Source organism: Plecotus auritus (genome assembly GCF_963455305.1).
Source record: "Plecotus auritus genome assembly, chromosome: 1".
NCBI classification, from domain to species: Eukaryota; Metazoa; Chordata; class Mammalia; order Chiroptera; family Vespertilionidae; genus Plecotus; species Plecotus auritus.
Genome location: NC_137770.1, coordinates 51,049,071 through 51,070,931, shown reverse-complemented (window position 1 = coordinate 51,070,931; position 21,861 = coordinate 51,049,071). Strand labels below are relative to the sequence as shown.

The 21,861-nt window shown below is 40.6% G+C and overlaps 1 protein-coding gene across 4 annotated transcripts in view; it reads left to right on the top strand.

The window, feature by feature from the left end:
• The window catches only part of TRIP4 (thyroid hormone receptor interactor 4), an 82,814-nt gene extending 65,416 nt beyond the window's left edge, over positions 1-17,398 (top strand). For 2 of the 4 annotated variants that reach the window (XM_080658353.1, XM_080658354.1), the window contains 2 exons: positions 9,098-9,200; positions 16,835-17,134. In XM_080658353.1, coding sequence (XP_080514479.1) covers positions 9,098-9,200; positions 16,835-16,902 — 171 coding nt within the window. In that variant the 3' untranslated portion in view covers positions 16,903-17,134. Of the gene's footprint in view, positions 1-9,097; positions 9,201-16,834 lie in introns of all 4 variants that reach the window. The other 2 variants (XM_080658351.1, XM_080658352.1) reach the window with 2 other exon arrangements.
• Positions 17,399-21,861: the final 4,463 nt, after the last annotated feature.

Sequence of the window (21,861 nt, the reverse complement as noted above, 5' to 3'; positions counted from 1 at the left end):
CTATAATAATAAAAGCATAATATGCTAATTAGACCAGACAACCTTCTGGATGAAACTGGCGCTGCGAGGGAAAGCCCGGGTCCCTGGTGCCTGCCGGCGGCCAGAGGGAAGCCCAGGTCCTAGGTGCCAGAGGGAAGCCGGTGCCAGCAGCCAGGGGAAGGAAGGCCTACTCTTGCACGAATTTTGTGCATTGGGCCTCTAGTTGAGAGATAAAATCTAAAATTGACAGTCTTTAACTCAGGAGGAGGTATTAGTCCCAGGGTAGACTTCAGTGGTTAACAACCTTACAATGTAGTATCTTTAATTAAGAGCAATTTTCTTTTGGTTCTTACTAGTTTAAGTAGGAGTGAAAACTTGCTATATAAAAATTAAGACCAAAAATACTTATCATGAATGGGTGATTCCCATTTAGGTCTTGAAAGGTCAGGGCAGAAAAGCTGAGGTTAATTTTAGAGAAATATACTTGATTGGATTCTATTACATGTGGAGATTCCAGCATAGGACTCCAAAAGGCACAGAAAACCATAGTGGAAATTTTATTGTGAGTAGGATGGGACCAGGAGACCAATGCTTTGTGACTTAAACCAGATCATCTTCCTCAAATGACTATGAGACCTATAAACTACATATCGCTTATAACTTACTCATTTCACCTGAAGCAAATATGAATTGACTCTGTATCATTGAGCTGGAACCACCTGCCTTTTATACATGATTTGAATTGGGTACTGATACAAGGGAGTTCAGCTATCCCACTTTGGGCCGGCTGGCATGATCTTTATCCAACCCCAATCAATATACAGTAGTCAAAGTATCATAATCATTGTTACCCTGATGTGAGGAAACTTTTATCTTCCAGGAGAGTAGGGCCCGGGATGCTAGTTATCCTTTGAACACCTTGAATTGCTTTGAAGGAAAATGTAAACAAGAACTATTTATCAGAGAACACAGTTGCTTTCAGGATCTGCTGCTTTGGATCTATTGTGCTTGTGGCCTTTTTATCAGACTCATTTTCTTCTTTCTGAGTATTATCACCTCAATCTACTTGGAGTTGGTTTTCAACTAACTAGATTTCAGAGCCTGATTTTATGTCTTATCTAGTTCCTCAAAGTTTAAACCAAGAAAACCTACAGCAAATACATGTTTCTTGTCAGTGACTTTTTCTTGACTGCTTTAGCTCTTAGTTCTGGGGAGACAGGAATAAGATTTAGAGGTCATCTGGGGATTTGTGAAGAGTGACATCATTTAGGAGTTTACTGATATTTTAGAATAAGGACTAAATGGAGGCACTCTTGCAGAGTTGGTGAAAATGCCCACTTGGTTCTGAATCTGTGGTTGCCCAAAACTACTAAACTTTTTTTCTTTTATGAAAATGGAAAAGAAATGTTTTCTAGATCAGCAGTCGCCAACCTTTTGAATCTCACAGACCACCAGTGGTCCGTGGACCATGGGTTGGCGACCGCTGTTCTAGATGGCTGGTGAATAATTTTCCTCTGGAGGGGAGAAGAAAATGGCTGTTTAGTAGTTAATTACTATTTATATTAGACAGCTGTGAAAATTATGAGGCATGAAAGAAGAGTCCACCACACCTCCCCTGGTGGTTAGGCTGGAAACCAGGTGATGATAGGAGTCATGTTGTCTTGGGTAAGGACAGTAGCAACTTCCTGAAGAGTCTGTCACTGAATCTGAATGGTTGCTTTGAGTTGCTTGCTTGATCTTATAGCCCACAATGTCTACTGTACTATGTCAGTGATCCTTAATCTAGCATTCTCTCTGGATATGACATCAGAGTTTATCTCCATTCTTCACAAATATGAATCCCCCTCTCTTAATTTACTCTTTCTCTGAGTCAGCTGCATTTTAGTCTTTGCCTCTCAGACCAGAAATTCCTTTCTTATCTCTGACTTGTTAGTGTATAATGTGGTCCCTAGTGCCCAGGCTGCAGTTGCAGAGATTGTATGTTTTTGGAGGTACTGAGGCTCTGCCAAGCTGACTTTGCTATAATGCATTTTGCCATGAAAAATAATCTCTTTTCCCAATGCATAGGCCTTACTTTTCTCTATTCCTTGTAGGCTGCTTTGTTCTTCAGCTCTGTTTCTTATAAGCCTCTTAAAGTTCAGTGATAGAGCTTGGGAAAAGGGATATTCACATGAAACTTGGATTTAGATTCAGTTGGGAAAGTTGATTTTTATATTATTGAATTTATTGGGGTGACATTGGTGCACAAGGGAAAGTTGATTTTAATATTTATCTTTACTGTGAGGCATAAACGGGTCCAAGGAACCTCTTGTTCTATAATATCATTTATCCAACCTTTTCCCCTTTATTTGACATTTGCTTACTTTGTTAATATATATCAGGGTACTTTTTATTAAACATAGGGCCTTATTGGATACTTGCCAAGACACAAAAGTTTTAATTTAGCTTGAGGGATAACAGATTACAGAATAGCACCTGCTTTTACCCAGAGTTAAAATCCTAGGAGTGTCTGGTTCCCAGCCTATGCATATTCAGTATTAAGTTATCCTTAATGCACAAGTTGGTAAATTCCTTATTCTTTCATTCAACAAGTATTTATTGATAGCCTTACTATATGCCAGGCATGATTGGTGCTGAGAAGGAAATTTTGACAAAAATCTCTGCCTTCATGGAGCTTTCATACTATTAAGGGGAGGCCAAATTAAAAAACTTAAATAACTAGCCCCAGGCAAGTGGGTCAGTTGATTGAAGTGTCATCCATACAACAATAAGTTGCAGGCTCGATTCCCCGTCAGGTCACATATCTGGGTTGCGTGTTCAGTTCCCAGTCAGGTGTATAAGGGAGGCAACTGATTGATGTTTCTCACTCACATCCCCTTCCTCTCTCTCTAAAATCAATAAAAACCTATCCTCAGGTGAGGATTAAAAAGAAAAAAGTTATTGAAGGGAAAAAAATAATAATTCCTTCTTTCTCTATCCCCCCCAACCCCTGGTAACCTCTATTCTACCTTGTGTTTCTATGAATTTGCCTATTCTAAGTACCACATATAAGTAGTATCATACAATATTTGCCCCTTGTGTCTGGTTTATTTTACTTAGTATGATTTTTCAAGATTTATCTATTTTGTATCAGAATTTCATTTCTTTTTTAAAAATATATATATATTATTGATTTCAGAGAGGAAGGGAGAGAGAGAGATAGAAACATCAATGATGAGAGAGAATCATCAATGAACTGCTTCCTGCATGCCCCTGCACTGGGGATCAAGCCCACAACCTGATTGAACTGTGCCCTGATTGAACTGTGACCTCCTGGTTCATAGGTCAATGCTCAACCACTGAGCCACACTGGCCAGCTCATTTCTTTTTAAGGCTGAATAATATGCATTCTATGCAAATACCACATTTTGTTTATTCATTAACCTACTGATGAATTGAGAAAACTAGTGGCTAGTGTGAATAATGCTGCTGTGAACATTTATCTATTTGTGTCCCTTTCAGTTCTTTGGGTATATACCTGGAAGTGGAATTGCTGAATTATATGGTAATTCTGTGTTTAGCTTTTTGAAGAACTCCAAACTGCTACAGTGGATGTACCGTTTTATAATAGCCATCCTAGTGATCAAGAAGCGATACCTCATTTTGATATGCATTTTAAGGACCTTATTTTCCCCCCAGTTTTATTGAGATTTGATTGACATCTAACATTGTATTAGTTTAAGGTGTACAACATGACTTGAGATATATATAGATATAGATATAGATATGATTACCACAATACATTTAGTTACCATCTATCACCTCTCATAGTTAGAGGCCCAGGAGAGAAGAGGTCTGAGACCTGATCCCTGAAGCATACCAACATTTAAAGAATGGGGAGATGAGAGGCAGTTAGTAAAGCAAAAAAACCAGGAAGAGAATGGTATTCTAGAAGTCAACTGAGGAATATGTTCAAGAATGAGGGAGAGGAGAAACCAAGATGGCGGCATAGGTAAACACCTGACCTTGCTGCCTCGCACAACAACTTCAAAACTACAACTAAAAGACAAAACGGACATCATCCAGAACCACAGGAAGGCTGGCTAAGTGGAAATTCTACAACTAGGAGGTTAGAGAAAATCACACTGAGACTCAGAGGAGCTGCGGAAGTAAAGTGCAGAGGTACAGATGCACGCGCAGAGGGGGATGGCAACTGAGTACGCAGCTGGCTTTTTCAATCCGCAGGGAGACACAAGCTCCCAAATGCTCTGAACTTCTGGGCGAGACTCTGGGGACCCAGACTCATACGGGGAGAAACTGGACTGTCTGGCAGCTGGCGGAACTCGAGGGTGGCTTTCTCTCAGAGGTGCTTGTAGCGATTACCAAGGGACACAGACCCGGGGGCCTCTTAGGGCAGGGCTGATGGAAGCCATTGCTGTTTGCTCCGCCCTGAGACTCCGCCCCATCCAAGCTGTGTGCAGAGGCTTTTGCATATGAATGGCCTGGTCTTTTGAAATCTAAATTTACCTAACAAACTGCAGCTGAGTCAGAGAGACCCAGAACATCCAAAAGAAGGCCCAAGGCCCCACAGCAGCTTGCATTGCTTCACAGCTGGGCCTCATCTGGGCACCTCCAAAACCCAAACAAAGAAGAGGAATCTGCAGATCTCTCTGTAGCTCCTGCTGGGTGGCCTCAGGCAGAGGCTAAATTAGCACCTCCTTGGAGATCCAAGAGCCAGTGTACCCAGGGGTCTGAGTAGGACCATCCAGATTACAACTCCTCAGATCCATAAGGGACACACTTAGGGGGCAGACTCAGTGAGCACCAAAGCCCCACTGAAGCAAGTCTTGCCTCATAAGGGTGTCTCCAGCACAGAAGTTCTCCCATCGCAGACACAGCTGACCCTCACAGCCAACTGGTCTGGAGGTCAATTCCTCCTAGTGATACCAACAACAATCAAGGCTTAACTACAGCAAGACTATGCACACAGCCCACAAAGGGGTGCACCAAGAGTGTCCACCTTGGGTAACTGGGGAGGCTGAACCACTGGGCCCTCTAGGACACCTAGCACACAAAGCCACTCTATCAACACAGGGAAGCAGCCAAAATGCGAAGACAAAGAAACAGATCACAAATGAAAGAAATGGAGGAAAGCAAACGACTGGATATAGAGTTCAAAACCACGGTTATAAGGTTTTTCAAGAATTTTCTAGAAAAGGCTGATAAATTTAGCGAGACCCTCAAGGATATGAAAAAGGACCAACTAGAAAGTAAGCATACACTGACTGAAATAAAAAATATTATACAGAGACCCAATAGCAGACTAGAGGAACGCAAGAATCAAGTCAAAGATTTGAAATACAAAGAAGCAAAAAACACCCAACTGGAAAAGCAAAAAGAAAAAAGAATCCAAAAATTTGAAGATAGTGTAAGGAGCCTCTGGGACAACCTCAAGAGTACCAACATCTGAATTATGGGGGTGCCAGAAGAAGAGAGAGAGCAAGATACTGAAAACCTATTTGAAGAAATAATGACAGAAAACTTCCCCCACCTGGTGAAAGAAATAGACTTACAAGTCCAGAAAGCGCACAGAACCCCAAACAAAAGGAATCCAAAGAGGACCACACCAAGACACACCATAATTAAAATGCCAAGAGCAAGCTGAAACCGGTTTGGCTCAGTGGATAGAGCGTCGGCCTGTGGACTGAAGGGTCCTGGGTTCGATTCCGGTCAAGGGCATGTACCTTGGTTGCGGGTACATCCCCAACGGGAGGCAGCTGATCGATGTTTCTCTCTCATCGATGTTTCTAGCTCTCTATCCCTCTCCCTTCCTCTCTGTAAAATATCAATAAAATATATAAAAAAAAATAAAAAAAAAAATGCCAAGAGCAAAAGACAAAGAGAGAATATTAAAAGCAGCAAGAGAAAAACAGTTAGTTACCTACAAGGGAGCACCCATTCGATTGTCAGCTGATTTCTCAACAGAAACTATGCAGGCCAGAAGAGAGTGGCAAGAAATATTCAAAGTGATGAATAGCAAGAACCTACAACCAAGATTACTCTACCCAGCAAAGCTATCATTCAGAATTGAAGGGCAGATAAAGAGCTTCACAGATAAGAACAAGCTAAAGGAGTTCATCACCGCCAAACCAGTATTATATGAAATGCTGAAAGGTATTCTTTAAGAAGAGGAAGAAGAAGAAAAAGGTAAAGATAAAAATTATGAACAACAAATACATATCTATCAACAAGTGAATCTAAAAATCAAGTGAATAAAAAAATCTGATGAACAGAATAAACTGGTGAATATAATAGAATCAAGGGCATAGAAAGGGAGTGGACTGATAATTCTCGGGGGGAAAGGGGTGTGGGGGTGCGGGAAGAGACTGGACAAAAATCATATACCTATGGATAAGGACAGTGTGGGGAGTAAGGGCAGAGGGGGGTTGGGAACCAGGTGGAGGGGAGCTATGGGGGGGAAAAAGAGGAACAATTGTAATTATCTGAAAAATAAAGATTTATTAAAAAAAAAAATAATGAGGGAGACCCTAACCGATTTGGCTCAGTGGATAGAGTGTCAGCCTGTGGACTGAAGGGTCCCAGGTTCGATTCCAGTCAAGGGCATGTACCTTGGTTGCTGGCACATACCCAGTAGGGAGTGTACAGGAGGCAGCTAATCGATGTTTCTCTCTCATCGATGTTTCTAACTCTCTACCCCTCTCCCTTCCTCCCTGTAAAAAAATCAATAAAATATATTTTTTTAAAAAGAATGAGGGAGAGAAGAATTTTGTCAGGTTCAACAGATCAATTAAAATAAGAACTGAGAAACTTATCATTTGATTTAGCTTGGAAATCAATAATGACCTTTACAAGAATAGTTTGGGTGGAGCAATGGGAGTTGAAAGCCTATTATAGTGAATTCAAGAAAAAAAATAGGAGAGGAATTTGAGGCAGGTAGTATAGATAGTCTTTAAATGGATTTTATTAAAGGGAATCTGAGAAATGGGGCAATAGCTGGAGGTGAATGGGGATCTGGAGAGTTTTTGTTTTATGGCATACATTACAGAAAGTTTGTTTCGTTGTTTTTGTTAATCCTCACTTGATATTTTTTCCATTGATCTTTAGGGAGAGAGACAGAGAGAAAAACATTGATGTGAGAGGGACACGTCAATTAGTTTCCTCCTACATGCACCCTGAACAGGGCTGGGGGTCGTCCCTGCAACGGCAGTATGTGCCCTTGACTGCATTTGAATCCAGGACCCTTCAGTCTGCGGGCCAACGCTCCAACCACTGAGTCAAACCTGCTAGGGCCATAAGTATGTTTGTTAATGAGGTTAATAAAGTCGAGAGAGAGAACATTTATGGATGCGGATGGAAAAGGAGAGAATGGCTGAAATGGCTTGCAATTTTGGAAAAGCAGAGCTGTGAAGTACTGGCAACATTGTCCTCTACCTTTGTACTCTGTTAAAACAGAGGAGAAAGCAAAAAACATGAAGCGATGTCAATTGTGACTACTGTTGCTTTGGCCTCTGTAGAATTATGTTTAAAGATCTTGATAGCAGCTCTGGTTTTATTTGTACCAAAGCACCCCAATGGTAACCAGCTGGACCCTACTTTTCTTTGAGTTCTAAAGCTCCAGGAGGTAAACAAAGAGGAGTTTACCCTCCCATCTTTAGTCTTTCTTTTCTACCATGAACATTTTGACCTTGGCTGTGATATAATTGTAGCTGATACTTGATATTAAGCTATGTTTAATCAAAGTACATGCCACACTGCCCTGGCTAATTTTGGTCAGTGGTTAGAATGTTGGCCCCCAGACTGAAGGGTCATGGGTTCGATTCCCGGTCAAGGGCACGTACCTCAGTTACAAGCTCCCCAGCCCTGGTAGGGGCACGTGCAGGAGGCCACCAGTCAATGTATCTCTCTTTCTCTTCCGTTCCTCCCTCTCTCCCACTCTCTCTAGAAATCAATGGGAAAATTTTATGCTGGTGTGAGGATTAAAAAAAGGTACATGCCATACCTGTCCCACACAGAAAGCCATGGTATGTGGACAGGACCAAAGGCTGCTTAAAGTCTTTGTTTTCTCCACAGCATTACTTACCACCTAACACAGAGTGGCCAGTAAAGAAATTTAACTGTTCATGCTTCCACTTGCTACAGAGAAATTTAAATTTTCTTACTGATTCCTCCATTTCTACTTTAGAGCCTTAGATCTTTAGAGGATACATCTTGGCAGGTGAAAAAGAGTGGAAAATAATTTCATACTTTTAATGGTAATTACTAGGAGAAAGGCTCCCCTGGTAATGAAGTTTGACCCATAGTCGTACTCAACCCATGAAACATATTTGTCAAACATGCTAAACACAAGACATCCAAGATAGGAAAAAATGAAACAACAGATCAGTTGGGCATTGCTGGAGAGCACTTTATGCCAATCCCCAATTGTTCCTTAAATTGTGATTGCCTGGTCAGCATAATCTTACTCTAGATGTTGTGTCTTGTCTTTGCAGAAGGAATAAAAGTCCAAAGTATTCACATAGATTTGTTTTGTGTTAAGAGATCCAGAGGAGGCTTCTAAATAATTTTCAGAATTGCTCTATCAGTTACCTTTTCACCCTAAGTAAGTTTGGAATGCTTCCAGCAAAACAGCTTTTTCATGTTCATACCTTTCAGAATGAATCATCTTCCTTCCCTTTAGTGAGAGAAGGGCTCTGTTGACTGTTTTTAGCAGAATTTTTACAAATGTTCTGTTTTCTCTTAAATCTTCCAGTGTTTCACTTGAGTTGAACCTAAGGAGTGCCCATTGTTCCTGAAGGAGACCTCTGAATCTCCTACTTCATAGTCGCTTATATTAAAGGAACAGGGAGTCTTATTCTGGGAAGATTTCAGGCATCCTCTTTTTTTTCTTTCTTTTTTTTAAAGAAATGGTAGGCAATAGACTATGTAAGAATACTGTGCTAAGGCCTGAGAAAAGGTGAAGGTTTGTTCTTGTTTGTTGAGCATAATCCTCTTTACATGAGTATGAAATGAAGAGTATTGTCATCAGCATGTTGAGGTGAAATCTGGGACATCCTTTGATCTTCTTGAAATTCGAAATTTGTCCCAACTAGACTGAACTTTTTATTTTTATATTTCACAGTATCCAGACATGAGTCAAGAATCTGATTCTCCATTTGTTTTCATCTGCACAAATCCCCAGGAAATGATTGTGAAGTTTCCTATTAAAGGAAATCCAAAAATCTGTAAGTCACAAGCTTTGATGGTCTAATTTTCTTTTTTTATCTTGCACCTCACTTGTTTAACTTTTTAAAAATGTTCTCTTTTTACCCTGTTCTATAGCATCTCAAGTGTTGGAGGATTAATAAAATTATATTTATTGATAACTTTAATGTTAGGTTAACTATAAAATACCTTTTCTAAAGTGTATCCTGATTGGTCCACAATTGTTGGCATGCTAATGAATCATTCTAAACTTCACTTTAGGACCCCAGTACATTTAAGTCCTATTTGTCAGCCAAAAGAGTGTGCTTTGTTCTGCTATACTGCTCAGTGGCAACATTGTCATTTATCCATTGTTCCTCAGTATTCAATCCAAGAATAAGACAACTTTTTAAGTGTCTATTCTTTTTTTTTTTTAATATATTTCTTATTGATTTTTACAGACAGGAAGGGAGAGGGATAGAAAGTTAGAAACATCGATGAGAGAGAAACATCGATCAGCTGCCTCCTGCACACCCCCTACTGGGGATGTACCCGCAACCAAGGTACATGCCCTTGACTGGAATCGAACCTGGGACCCTTCAGTCCGCAGGCCGACGCTCTATCCACTGAGCCAAACCAGCTAGAGCTAAGTGTCTATTCTTAATTGTCTATTTTGGAGGCATTACTTACCCACTATTCCCTCTCACCCTCCCCCCAGTATCCTTGATCACTCGTTTCTAGAGCTTTGCCCTAAGCCTCTTGCTTTTCATCTCTTTTTGAAACATCTTGATGATTTCTTTTTCTGTAACGTTTGCTTTTATGTATTTGTGATTATAGTACCCTCTTTATATTCACTTCTTAGGAAGTTCTTGTTGACTACTCTTTGAACTCTCAACTTTTCTTCATCTTCCATCTTCTCTTTCTCTGTCTGGTCCTGCAGTAGCCTCTTCTGTTTCAAAGCAATCTAAGGAAACGTAGTGGTATCCTCTCTAACTTTCTTTAAAAAACAACATCAACTATTCTCTCATTTGCTCATATCAGTTACTATTTTGTGCCTCTGTGACATTGCTTTCCCACTGTGTGAACTGGGTGATTCTGGGGCATGCATTGTCTTCATCTGTGCACAACTCTATCTCACCTGTTACCTTGGAGGCCAACTAGCCACTTTATAAATCTTTTCTATGGAGAAGGACTTCTCAAACTATCCTATATAATAAAAGGGTAATATGCAAATTGTCCCCTTGACCGGGAGTTCAACCGCCAGCTGGACCCCACCTGTGCACGAATTCGTGCACCGGGCCTCTAGTAATATAAATAAAAATCACGTATAGAGCTGTTAAGACAGAATCCTAGGCCTTCTCCCAAGTAGTACTGATGGCTTTGGTCAACTGAGTACACTTTGAGTAATACTGCTTTCAATCACAAAATGAAATACTTTGAGTATGAACTTAAATTACTGTATATTCACTACAAAATTCAGGCAACCCTCATGATTTAAATGACACATATGTTCCTAAGTTTCCTACAAATCAGAAAATCTGAACATAAGTTGCCCTTAACTTATACAAATTATTTACTTCAGACTTTACCCCAACGGTTATCCGAGTGGCCCTGGAAATTCTTTTCCCTTCTTCTACACTATATAGGATTTAAATCTTTCTTTTCCTCCCCTTTGTGGTTGTGGCATTCTACCCTCTTCTTCTCTGTCTCATTCTACCCCCATTCTCACCTTACTCTAGGCACTGATAGCAACACTGGTGGTAAGAGGAAATGTGGTATGTCTCCTCTGTCAAACCCACTGCTACCTTGATCTTTACCTTATTTACCTTTTCTTAGCTTCCTCCTCTATCTTGGTTTTTATCTACTGTTTAAGCTCCCGTGAGAAAATGTTCTCTGTACACAGAGTTTAGATACTTCTCTGAAATGTTTTAATTCAGTACTATCTCTACCCAGACAGAGACCCACCTTCAGCACATATATGGCCTTCATTTTTTTCCGTAAGGTTTAATAAGGTTGGGAGTGATGAACTTAGGGAGCAAGCTTTAATAACCTCCTGTCTTTCCCCATTGTTTCTATTAGTTAAAAGCTTTTAAAAGCCAAAATGGGATGCATACTTGTTTCAGGGACAACAGAGCTACATAGAAATTATGAGCCTACAGCTTCTTTCATGGTAGACCAGTCAAGGTGAAAAAACATTGGTCAGAAACAATAGGTAGAGAAAATTGGTGTGTGTTTTTTAAAAGGAAAGAGTAGGCTCACCAATCCCTGTGTGTCTCAGAAAAATAAATTCAATTGAGAGGAAACCAGAGTGAAGATTTAGTCTGGTGTAAAGTTTCTGTTCTCTGTAACTCCCCATTCCTTTATCCTTCATTCAATTTTACCATCTCTAAAAACTTTACACTCTGCCAGAACTTCCTTGCCTTAGGCCATAGGGGCCACCTTCAGTAGTTTACAACTGGGAGAGTCTTTAATCCCACTGCCACAGGGAAGAATATATGGTTGGCTTTTAATTTAGAATGCTTCATAGTTTATTCTAGATATATTGTTACTTGAAGTGGTTAAGTTCCATAATATTAATAATATAGTTACTACTCTACTTTAATTACTGCCATAACTATAGTTTAAATTTAAAAAAAAAAATTTTGTGGGATGGCTTAGGAACCTAACCACCTTTTATAGATTAGTTCTATGAGAAATGTATTTCAAGTTCTAAACTTCTGACTTGCAAATAAACTTTTAGAATACAACACATTTACATGTTGTGTCATGTGTGTCTATACCAGCCGTGGGCAAACTACGGCCCACGGGCCGGATCCGGCCCGTTCGGCTATTCTGTCTGACCCGCAGAGCCGAAAGAGCAGAGGGTTCTCTTGCTCTCCCCTCCGCTCCTTTACTTTGAATTTATATTAGTTCACACAAACACTCCATCCATGCTTTTGTTCCGGCCCTCCGGTCCAGTTTAAGAACCCATTGTGGCCCTCAAGTCAAAAAGTTTGCCCACCCCTGATCTATACTAATAAAAGGGTAATATGCTAATTAGACCGGGTCAACTGGCCATCTTCCGGATGTCTGACTTCCTTCCGGACAAAGCCATGGTGCTGGGGGCTGAGGCAGAGGCAGTTAGGGGCGATCAGGCTGGCCGGGGAGGGTCGTTGGGGGCGAGATCAGGCCGGCAGGAGGTTAGGGGCAATCAGGTTGGCAAGGGAGGGCAGTTGGGGGTGAGATCAGGCCAGCAGGGGAGGGCATTTGGGGGCGAGATCAGGCCGGCAGGGGAGAGCAGTTAGGGGCAACCAGGTCGGCAGGGGAGGGCAGTGGGGGCGAGATCAAGCCAACAGGGGAGGGCCATTGGGGGCGAGATCAGGCCGGCAGAGGAGGGCCGTTGGGGGCGAGATCAGGCCAGCAGGGGAGGGCAGTTGGGGGCGAGAACATGTTGGCATGGGAGGGCAGTTAGGCACGATCAGGCCTGCAGGGGAGGGCAGTTAGGGGCAATCAGGCAGGCAGAGGCAGTTAGGGGTGATCAGGCAGGCAGGGGAGAGCAGTTAGGGGTGATCAGGCAGGCAGGCAGAGGGGTTAGGGGCGATCAGGCAGGCAGGCAGAGGCAGTTAAGGGTGATCAGGCAGGCAGGCAGGTAAGCAGTTAGGAGCCAGCGGTCCCAGATTGCAAGAGGGATGTCCAACTGCCGGTTTAGGCCTGATCCCACTGCCGGCAGTTGGACACCCCCAAGGGGTCCCCGATTGGAGAGGGTGTAGGCTGGGCTGAGGGAATTTCGTGCACTGGGCCAGTAGTATATGTATATATGCCTTCAATGAAAGGTATACATTTTGATTTATATTTTTGGACATGTAAACTTGAACTTGCTTGACCTGGGGATAATGGTGTTTCTTGAAATTGAAATAATTTAGAAAAGAGCAGTGTGCAATATGTTATCATTTGGCGCTGCTCAAGTTAGGAAATGCAAAAATGTTTAGTATAGTAGAATATATAGGTTGAATGTTCAAAGAGATAAAGGAATCTTTTTACTTTAAATAAACTACATGCTCTATAAACTCATGCAAATACTGCCTTATATTTTATGCAAAGCATGTGAAAATCCCTATGAGAGTTATATCAATGGATGGCAAATACTTTTTCCCTTTCAACTTCTAGCCCATCTGTTGCACATGCATTTGATTTTCTCTTAGGCACCATGATTGAGGATATGGTTTAGTATTGAAATGCTGCAGGTACTAAATGTAAAAGTATTGGGGAAATACAGAAACTAAGCATTATCACTCTGCTTTTAAGAGAGTGTACACTGTGTGTTACATTAGTTAACTGTCCAGATCCCAAATCCAAGCTGAACTAGAATTCAAAGTTCAGAGTCCATGTAATCCAAGGGCAGCCATGATGACTGCTTCTTCATGCAAGAAGCCCCAGTCCCTTGCCCTCATTGCCCACAGCTGACCCAAGAATTGTTACTATTGGCAGTCACTGTAGTAGATGCTAGGGAATGCAAAGAAGTCCTTATTTGTAAGGAGCACACAGATTGCTGGCACATGTACAGTTATGTGTTTTTTTTGTTGTGTTTTTTTTTAAGAGAGCCTAGGGGATGAAAAGAACTTCTGAATCCCTGGAAATGCCTTGGAAATCCTTACTCCTCCTTTCTCCTATTAGTTTTCTATTTTATGACATCATAATTGAAGTCAGAGATTAGTCTGCCTACCACTGAGTGCTTTGCTCTGATGGGTTGATCTTACCTGAGCTGGTCTTACTTGAAGGTTGTTATAACCAGATTGCAGTTTTCTAAAAATTATACTTGGAAAGTTCTTATACAGTAAAGCTTGGAGAGTGTGAAGAGGGTAATGTCTCTTTTTTTTAATATGAGGAATCTGAAGTGAATATAATGAAAACACTTGCCTAGAGTTATATGGTAAATTAAAAGTAAAACTGAGACCATAACTAAGAAATACAGCTCCCAAGCCTCAACTACTTTTTCAGAGAACTTTGAGTTTATGAAGCACTTTAATATATATGATTTCAATTAGTTATTTGATTAAATGACTAGTGCATGTAAAATACTTAGCACAGTGCTTGGTATATAGAAAGCACTTAATGTTAGCTATAATCCTTTCAGCAACTTTGTAAGTTGGTAGGAATTTTTTCTCCTTTCATTTTTAGTTGAGTAAACAGGTTTATAAGAATTGTATTTTTGCTTCTAGGTTTCCAGCTCTTTTCTAGTTTTTTTTTTTTTTTTTCATATTGCCTCAGAAACAAATCATTCCAATTTACATTTCATTTTTAGAACATAATATCATAGGGCTGGAAAGAGCCTTCAGTACTATATAGTCTAGTTTCTTAGCATTGAAAAGATTGAGGACAAGAGTGACTGGGTGACTTCCTTCAGGTTATACAGCTAGGCAGTCTCAGGACTAAAACTGGGACCTGGTTCTTCCAGCTTATTCAATAAAGAGAACTAGAAGTCTGGAGTCCTAGATGGAATTCTAAATTCTGGCCTGGCTTGTTCTAAAAAGCTGAATAACACACCATACTTCTTTGTACCTCTGGGTACCACCACTTTACCATGGGTACTCTTAATATTATCTATTTTTGGTTACTCAGTAGTCCCTATAATGTAAAGGTTTTGAAATTTGTAGTGTCTGCCTTCTTTGTTTAATTCATTTGATGAAAACATTTATTGAGCGCCTATCATTTGGTCGCGTTAGAGATACAAAGGCAAACTTGCCTTGTTTCTTAATCCTCACTGAAGTAGTGAGGATATTTTTCCCTTTAATTTTTAGAGTGAAAGGGAGTGGTGGGGGGAGAGGAAGAGGGAGAAAGAGAAACATTGATATGAGAGACACATTGATTGGTTGCCTCCCACATTCCCACATGCACCCCAACTCAGGGTGGGGATTAAACCTGCAACACAGATAAGTGCCCTTGATTGGGAATCGAATCTGAGACCCTCTGGTGCACAGGCCGGTACTGTAACCACTGAGCCATGCCAGCCAGGGCCAAACTTGCCTTGTAATAGGGTTCTTTGCCTGATTGCTGGCACATGTTCAGATTTCCAACCAGGCAGCCTAGGGGATGAAAGACCTTCTAAATCCTTGGGAATATTCTGTGTTCTAAAGCCCAAATTAAAATCAACAGCATTGTAAAAATAAAATCAAATCAACAGCATTGTGAATATTGTGGATGGCATTTAGGTTATCATTTAGTGATGGTTTCTGAGAAAGCCCAGAAAAGAAGTAATGTTATTACAGAAGCAGGTATAGCCCTCGAGAGATGGGAGAGGGGAGAAGAAATTTAGAAAACCAGGAAACTTGTTAAGTTGTGGTTATTTTTCTCACAATCTCTTTTTGCAGTAGTCATGACATGTGTTCTTTTTCTTTTAAATAAGGTTTTTAAAAAATTTATTTGAAAGAGAGAGAAACATCGATTTGTTGTTGTTCTTATTTACGCATTCATTGGGTAATTCTTGTATGTGCCCTGACTGGGGAGCAAACCCACAACCTTGGTGTATCAGGATGATGCTTTAACCAACTGACCTTCACAACATGTATTCTTAATTAGGCAAATGAGGATATTGAAATCCAGAGGAACAGTGACTTGCCCCTGGTCATATAGCTTGTTAATATCAGACAAGAACCTGAGTCTCCTGACTCCTAGTCTAGTGCTCTTTTACACCTGATTGCTGCAAGAAATGAAAATGACAGCATATTGGGGGCAAAGGTTGTAGGTATGGGCCTGTAATACATCCTTAATACATGTGGATCCTTGTTTTAGTTTTTTGTTTTTTTGGTTTTGTGGGTTTTTTTTAATGCCGAGGATGATGTTCAACTTAATTGTTTCTGTTTCCAGCATTAGCATTGCTATGGACTTAAATGAGACTTTTTTTGAAGAAAGCAACCTGCACACTCTGTTCTCAGGCCAGACAGACAGGAAGGAACTCAAGATTCTTTCTCTTCATGAGGTGGATGGCTCCTCAGGCTGCTATCACTGAGCCAAACTCTGTCCTGGTAGATCTGAGGAGTCAGAGGTCAGAGACCACAGGTTCTTCACTCCTAAAGAAGGTCACCTGGGACAGGAAAGTTGCTTGTTTTCTAACTTTAACACTTAGAAGAGTCATACAGCCTATGACCTTTGCCCTTCTTAGCTGGTGATAGGGGCCCTTTGTCAGTACAGCATTCATGTGGATTCTACTCCACTGTTTCAGGTCACTCCCCCTATTAAGTCAGAGGCAGGAAAGGGGTGAGTTGAACTGCTTTTCTCATTGTGAGGGAGGTTCATGCATTATGCTCAGTGAATTAACAGGTCAGAGGAATGGGTTTCCCACTGTGTGAAATGCCTTTCTCTATTATATTTTATATTCATTAAAAACTTGTCTTAGTATTAGACACCCTGGAAAAGGTGATGTTTCTTTTCTACTAGCTACAAAATTAGAAATATTAACTTAGATTCTTTAGGCGAATACTCACTATGTTTGTGTGCATGCTTTTGTATCTCTATATGGTGTTCCCACTGCTTCCTCATTCTTACAGAATGCAACTCTGAAGTTTGAAAGTGTCAGAGTCCTGAAGCAAGATAATTGAATGTGACAGGAACACAGTAACCAGAAGACCTGGGAGGCCATGAAAGATTTGCATTGCAAATATAAAAAATAAATAATGAGGCTTCTTTTTCTCCCTTACAGGGAAACTGGATTCCAAGATCCATCAAGGCGCAAAGAAGGGGTTAATGAAGCAGAATAAAGCTGTCTGACCCAGGAGAAAAGGAACTATACAGCATAATGGAGTTTTGTGTACTAAAATTGTTATCCGTTGGTCCTTTGGAACTGAAGCAGTAAAAATCTCAAGGCTTGGAATCAAGCTTGACACTCTCAGAATTTAAACTCTTACCAAACTTGTATATTTTTCTTAAGGAGTGGGATTCTTTATGTAGTGGGTCAAAAATCTTTGAATACATTATTTATAAAAACCTATTTTAAAAATTCTAGGTCTTTGACATTTTTTCTCAGAATGTTATTTGAGGAAAAAGGAACAAGTTGGAAATTACTCCAACTTGTACCTTGGGAAAATTCTTAACCTAGGTTAACGATTTTGGAGGGACCACTTGAATTTTGAGGTTTCCCCCGCCCCCTCCAAATGATAGCCTGATAGACAATTTGGATGTCTGAGAAATCCTGTGTTTGATACAAACCTGTGCTAGGACAAAAAGCTTCATTGGCAGATTAAAAAAAAATTTTTTTTAAAGAGATAATCTGAAGAGGTGCTACCACTTTGTTCTCTGGTTTGAGACATTAGGCATAAGAAGATCAGACTGGGAGGAGATGGAGCCACCTGCTAAAGCAGCATGAAACTGCCCTATTTATTTTGTTGGTATTGCAAAAGCATCACTTGGATGGGGCAATTAGAAACAAACTGAAAAATAAAATCCCTTCAGTAATTGCATCCAAATACCCCCAGATGCTGAAACCAAACCCTTTAAACCATCCACACCCCAGGAAGCTATGAGTTTGGAAAAATAGGTTGGGTTGAAATGAGATTTTTACTAGTCAGTCTGGCCCCACTTAGTGAAGCCTTTCTTCTGAGGCTGTTCAGAAGAGCTATCAGAATCTCAGTTGCTGGTATCAGGAAATTCATGGTCTTAAATGTGTATGTTCTGCTTTTTATGAAGCAGCACCACCACACTGGGGAAGTTGGATCCCCTCCAGCAGTTGTGTGCATGACTTAAAAAGAGAGCGCAAGGGAGAGAAAAAAAATGCCCTGTGTTATGAAAAAGATTAATTTCCCCTTTCTTTAATCCTTCATATTCAGCATTTATTTGCATGGAAATACCTCCACTCATTATGCATTGATGTTCACTCAACTGTGAACCCTGCTTGTTGCATAGCTTTAGGCACTGGTTTTGAGGGGCCTGGTCACTCTGGATTTCCAGGGAAAACCCACCTGATTCTTGTTCTGGTGATGCAAACATGCAGTATTTTCTTTCCTTTTCTGTTCAACCTCTATAGAGAAAATGGAAAGGATAGCTAATGGCATGTCTTTAGGGGAAAAAGTCTCCTTCTGGCGTCCTACAGACCTTGGTACTGTTAGTGAATCCACATTAGGTTCACTATGTAGTTAATAATTTACCAAGCAGTAGCACCTTGAATTCTGAACTGGAATTATCTAGTTTTCTTTCATTTTTTAAAATATATTTTTATTGATTTCAGAGAGGAAGGGAGAAGGAGTGGGAGAGGGACATGGAAACATTAATGATGAAAGAGAATCATTGATAGGCTGCCTCCTGTATGTCCCCTACTGGGGATTGAACCTGCAATCTGGGCATGTGCCCTGACCAGGAATCAAACTGTGACCTCCTGGATCATAGGTGGATATTCAACCACTGAGCCACACTGGCCAGGCTATCTGGTTTTCTTAATACCAAAATAAAACCAAAAGGCAGGAGGTAAAGAGCCTAGGGCTGGAAGAAGAAAAGTTTATCTGCCTTTTAATTTAAATGACAGCCTCAGCACAGAAGAGTCTGGATTGATTTTTCCACCTGGATAGATTGTGTGATGCCTCAAGAAAAACATCAGGAACTGTAAGAGTTCAGGTTATGAAACCATTTTGTGTACCATGATAAGAAAGTTTATAAGGACCTTCCAAGTTTATAAGAACCACCTCACATCCAAAATATGCAGCTGGAGCCACATGAGAAAATGGTAGAGTAACTTGGAAACTTCTTTTCATGGTTAGACTGTGAAAGTCTGTCTTTAGTTCATGTGGTGGTGGTATAAGGTCCCTTATTTGCAGACACCAGAAAGGAAGTGTGGGAGAGACTTGAGGGTAGATGGCCCTCCATTGCTCAGTGATGAGTAGCATAATTTAAAGCTTAGTGGAAATAATTAGCCTGAATATAAACACACAGGAATAGCCAGCCCCTTAGTTTTTTACACCACTTTGCTCTGACCCTACAACTCTAGGACAGCTTGGCCTGAGGGAAGTTCCATGGTTCAGAGCTGGTTTTCTTCTGCGCCCCCTTTTGGATGGTTGGGTTCAGTGGCTCGCATTTATATAGTACCTACAGGATTCAGTGTTTTTATTTTTGTTTTCCAGACAGGACCCAATCTTAATTATATAAGCTCAGAGTAGGCTATATGTAAAACTGGTTTTCTCTGTCAGGATTTTGGAGGCTTTGGCCTTGCAGTCAGATGTTTGAAATGGAGTGAGGTGTTTTTTGTTTTTTTAATTTTTTGCTTGCTATAGCTAATCAGGAGAAAGAGAACTATGTGTCCCCTCTTTCTTTTTAAGCTGGAAGTTTACAGAAACCCATTTTTTCCTAGGGAGGAGGTATGAAAAATTTAGACTTTCAAGATTATTTTTACAAATAATTACAAAGTTATGAGTTATAACCCCAAATCTTTTTCCATTTTAAGTACTGTCTCTACTAAAGTGTATTTATGTGGATTTCATTTACTTTGGTAAATTTTTTTAATGCTTTTGCTAGAGCTCTTAGCCAAGATTGAGACAGTTTGGGAGTTGTTCTTCTGCCCAGCTAGAAAAGGCCAGTAAAAAAGCAAGCATCTATTAAACTAGAGAAATCAGCTAACTTCAGTTTATTAGGCCTGTGGGGAGGAAAGAAAGTCCTGTGATGAAGGATGTGTTCTCCCTGAGATTCAAATAGCAAGTGCACATCTGCTGTTCTCAGCTTCCATGAATGTGTTTGGAGGGAGGTGATCCATATCACAGGTTCCATCCGCAACAAGGGTCCAGCATTCGGAAGGCTTTTCTACTTTGCTCATGCAGAGAAGGAAGAACATAGCCACAGTGCCATCATCTGACACAGACACCTGTGTAAATGTCCATTTATGTGTGTGCACGTAATGTAGATTAATTCATGAGGTGAAACTTGGTAAACTGATCAGATTTCAGATTTTAATTGACAATGGAGAGTCTAGAAATAAAACCTAGTAAATTTTGTACCCTAGCTTGGAGTCAGTTAAATAGGGCCAGGGAAGGGGAGCCAGGAGTCAGACTAAGTATCCATAGAGAGGTGTGTCATAGGAGGGGAGTGAGATGTTGGGACAAAGGACAAAAAAAATGTGAGTACAGAAGACTTGAGAAGAGTCTAGAGCTGTATTGTCTAATATGGTAGCCACTAGCCACATGTGGTTATTTACATGAAATTAAGAATTCATTTCTTCAGTCACATTAACCATATTTCAAGTGCTCAAATAGCCGCACGTGGCTAGTGACTTTTGAATTAGTGCAAATATAGACCATTTCAAACATTGCAAAAAGCTCTATTGGACAGTACTTGTTTGGAGCAGGGGTCAACATATTTTTTCAGTAAAGGGCCAGGTAGCAAATATTTCAGGCCATACAACCTGTTACTATTCTACTCTGCCATTGTAATGCAAATGTACCCAAGATAATAAGTGAATGAGCATGGCTATGAGCCAGTGAAACTTTATGAACACTGAAATTTGAATTTCATACCATTTTCATTTCACAAAATTTTTTCTTTTATTTTTCAGCCATTTAAAAATGTAAAAACATTATTTTAAAAATATATTTTTTTATTGATTTCAGAGAGGAAGGAGAGGGAGGGAGGGAGAAACATCAATGATGAGAGAGAATCGTTGACCGGCTATCTACTACATACCCCCCACTGGGAATTGGGTCCACAACCTGGGTGTGTGCCCTTGACCAGAATCAAACCTGGGACCCTTCAGTCTGCAAACAGACTATCCACCGAGCCACACCAGCCAGGGCTGTAAAAACATTCTTCGCTCACGAACCTGATTTGACCTCTGGGCCGTAATTTGCCAACCCTTAGGAACAGGAAGTTAAAACTTAATATTCTTTTTACTGTACAGGACATCAATCACTTGACAATTTTTAGTAGTTCTTCCTGACCTGAGAACTTTCTCTGGCTAAAAATTGGGGTTCAAAGTAGCAATGTTTTTCCTTTGTTTCCTATTTTTGCAACTCAGTCTCCAACAGGTCATGTTCTTTAGTGGGAGATGATTACTCAATTATTAATCCATAATTAAGTCTAAACATTTTAACAAGTCTAAAACACTAAACTCTATTCTTTCTCTTGCTGCTAAGGAGCTGAATTCTCACTTGTAATATATCACTTAGTACAGATTGGAAGTTTGCTGTCACCTGAGATCAATTCTGTCCTTCTACTGTCCTAAACAAGTTGAATATTGGTGGACCAAAAGGGAGATTATCTTCCTAGGCCAGACAGCCTTAGTATTTATCTTTAGCAAATCCCTTCCCCCCTCCCCCCAATATACACACTTTTTGTGTAGAGGTGGAGAGTAAAGGTATTTTGTGACCTGGCTCTATCCTCAAGTCACATACCATCTTGAGGGCACTGTTGGAGGTACCTCAGGATAAGCAAAGAAAAGAAACTGCAGTTGACTAAGATGGTCAGGGACACAGGAGGAATGTAATAGGGGCTAAAATGTGGGGAGCCTTGAGAATTAAGATACATTTCTGTTTGCTATGGAAGGAGGTAGAAGTTTTAGGAAAGGAAGTCCTGAGGAGTATGTTTTACAAGTGAGTGGTGAGTGGGGGCGTTCTTTAAACAAACAGGAGTGGCTCTATGGTTTGGTTCCCTGTCAGAGCACATGCCCACCCTGGTAGGGGGCATGGAGGAGGTAGCTGATAGATGATCCTCTCTCAGCTTTGATGTTTCTATTTCTGCCTCTCCCTTACTCTCTGA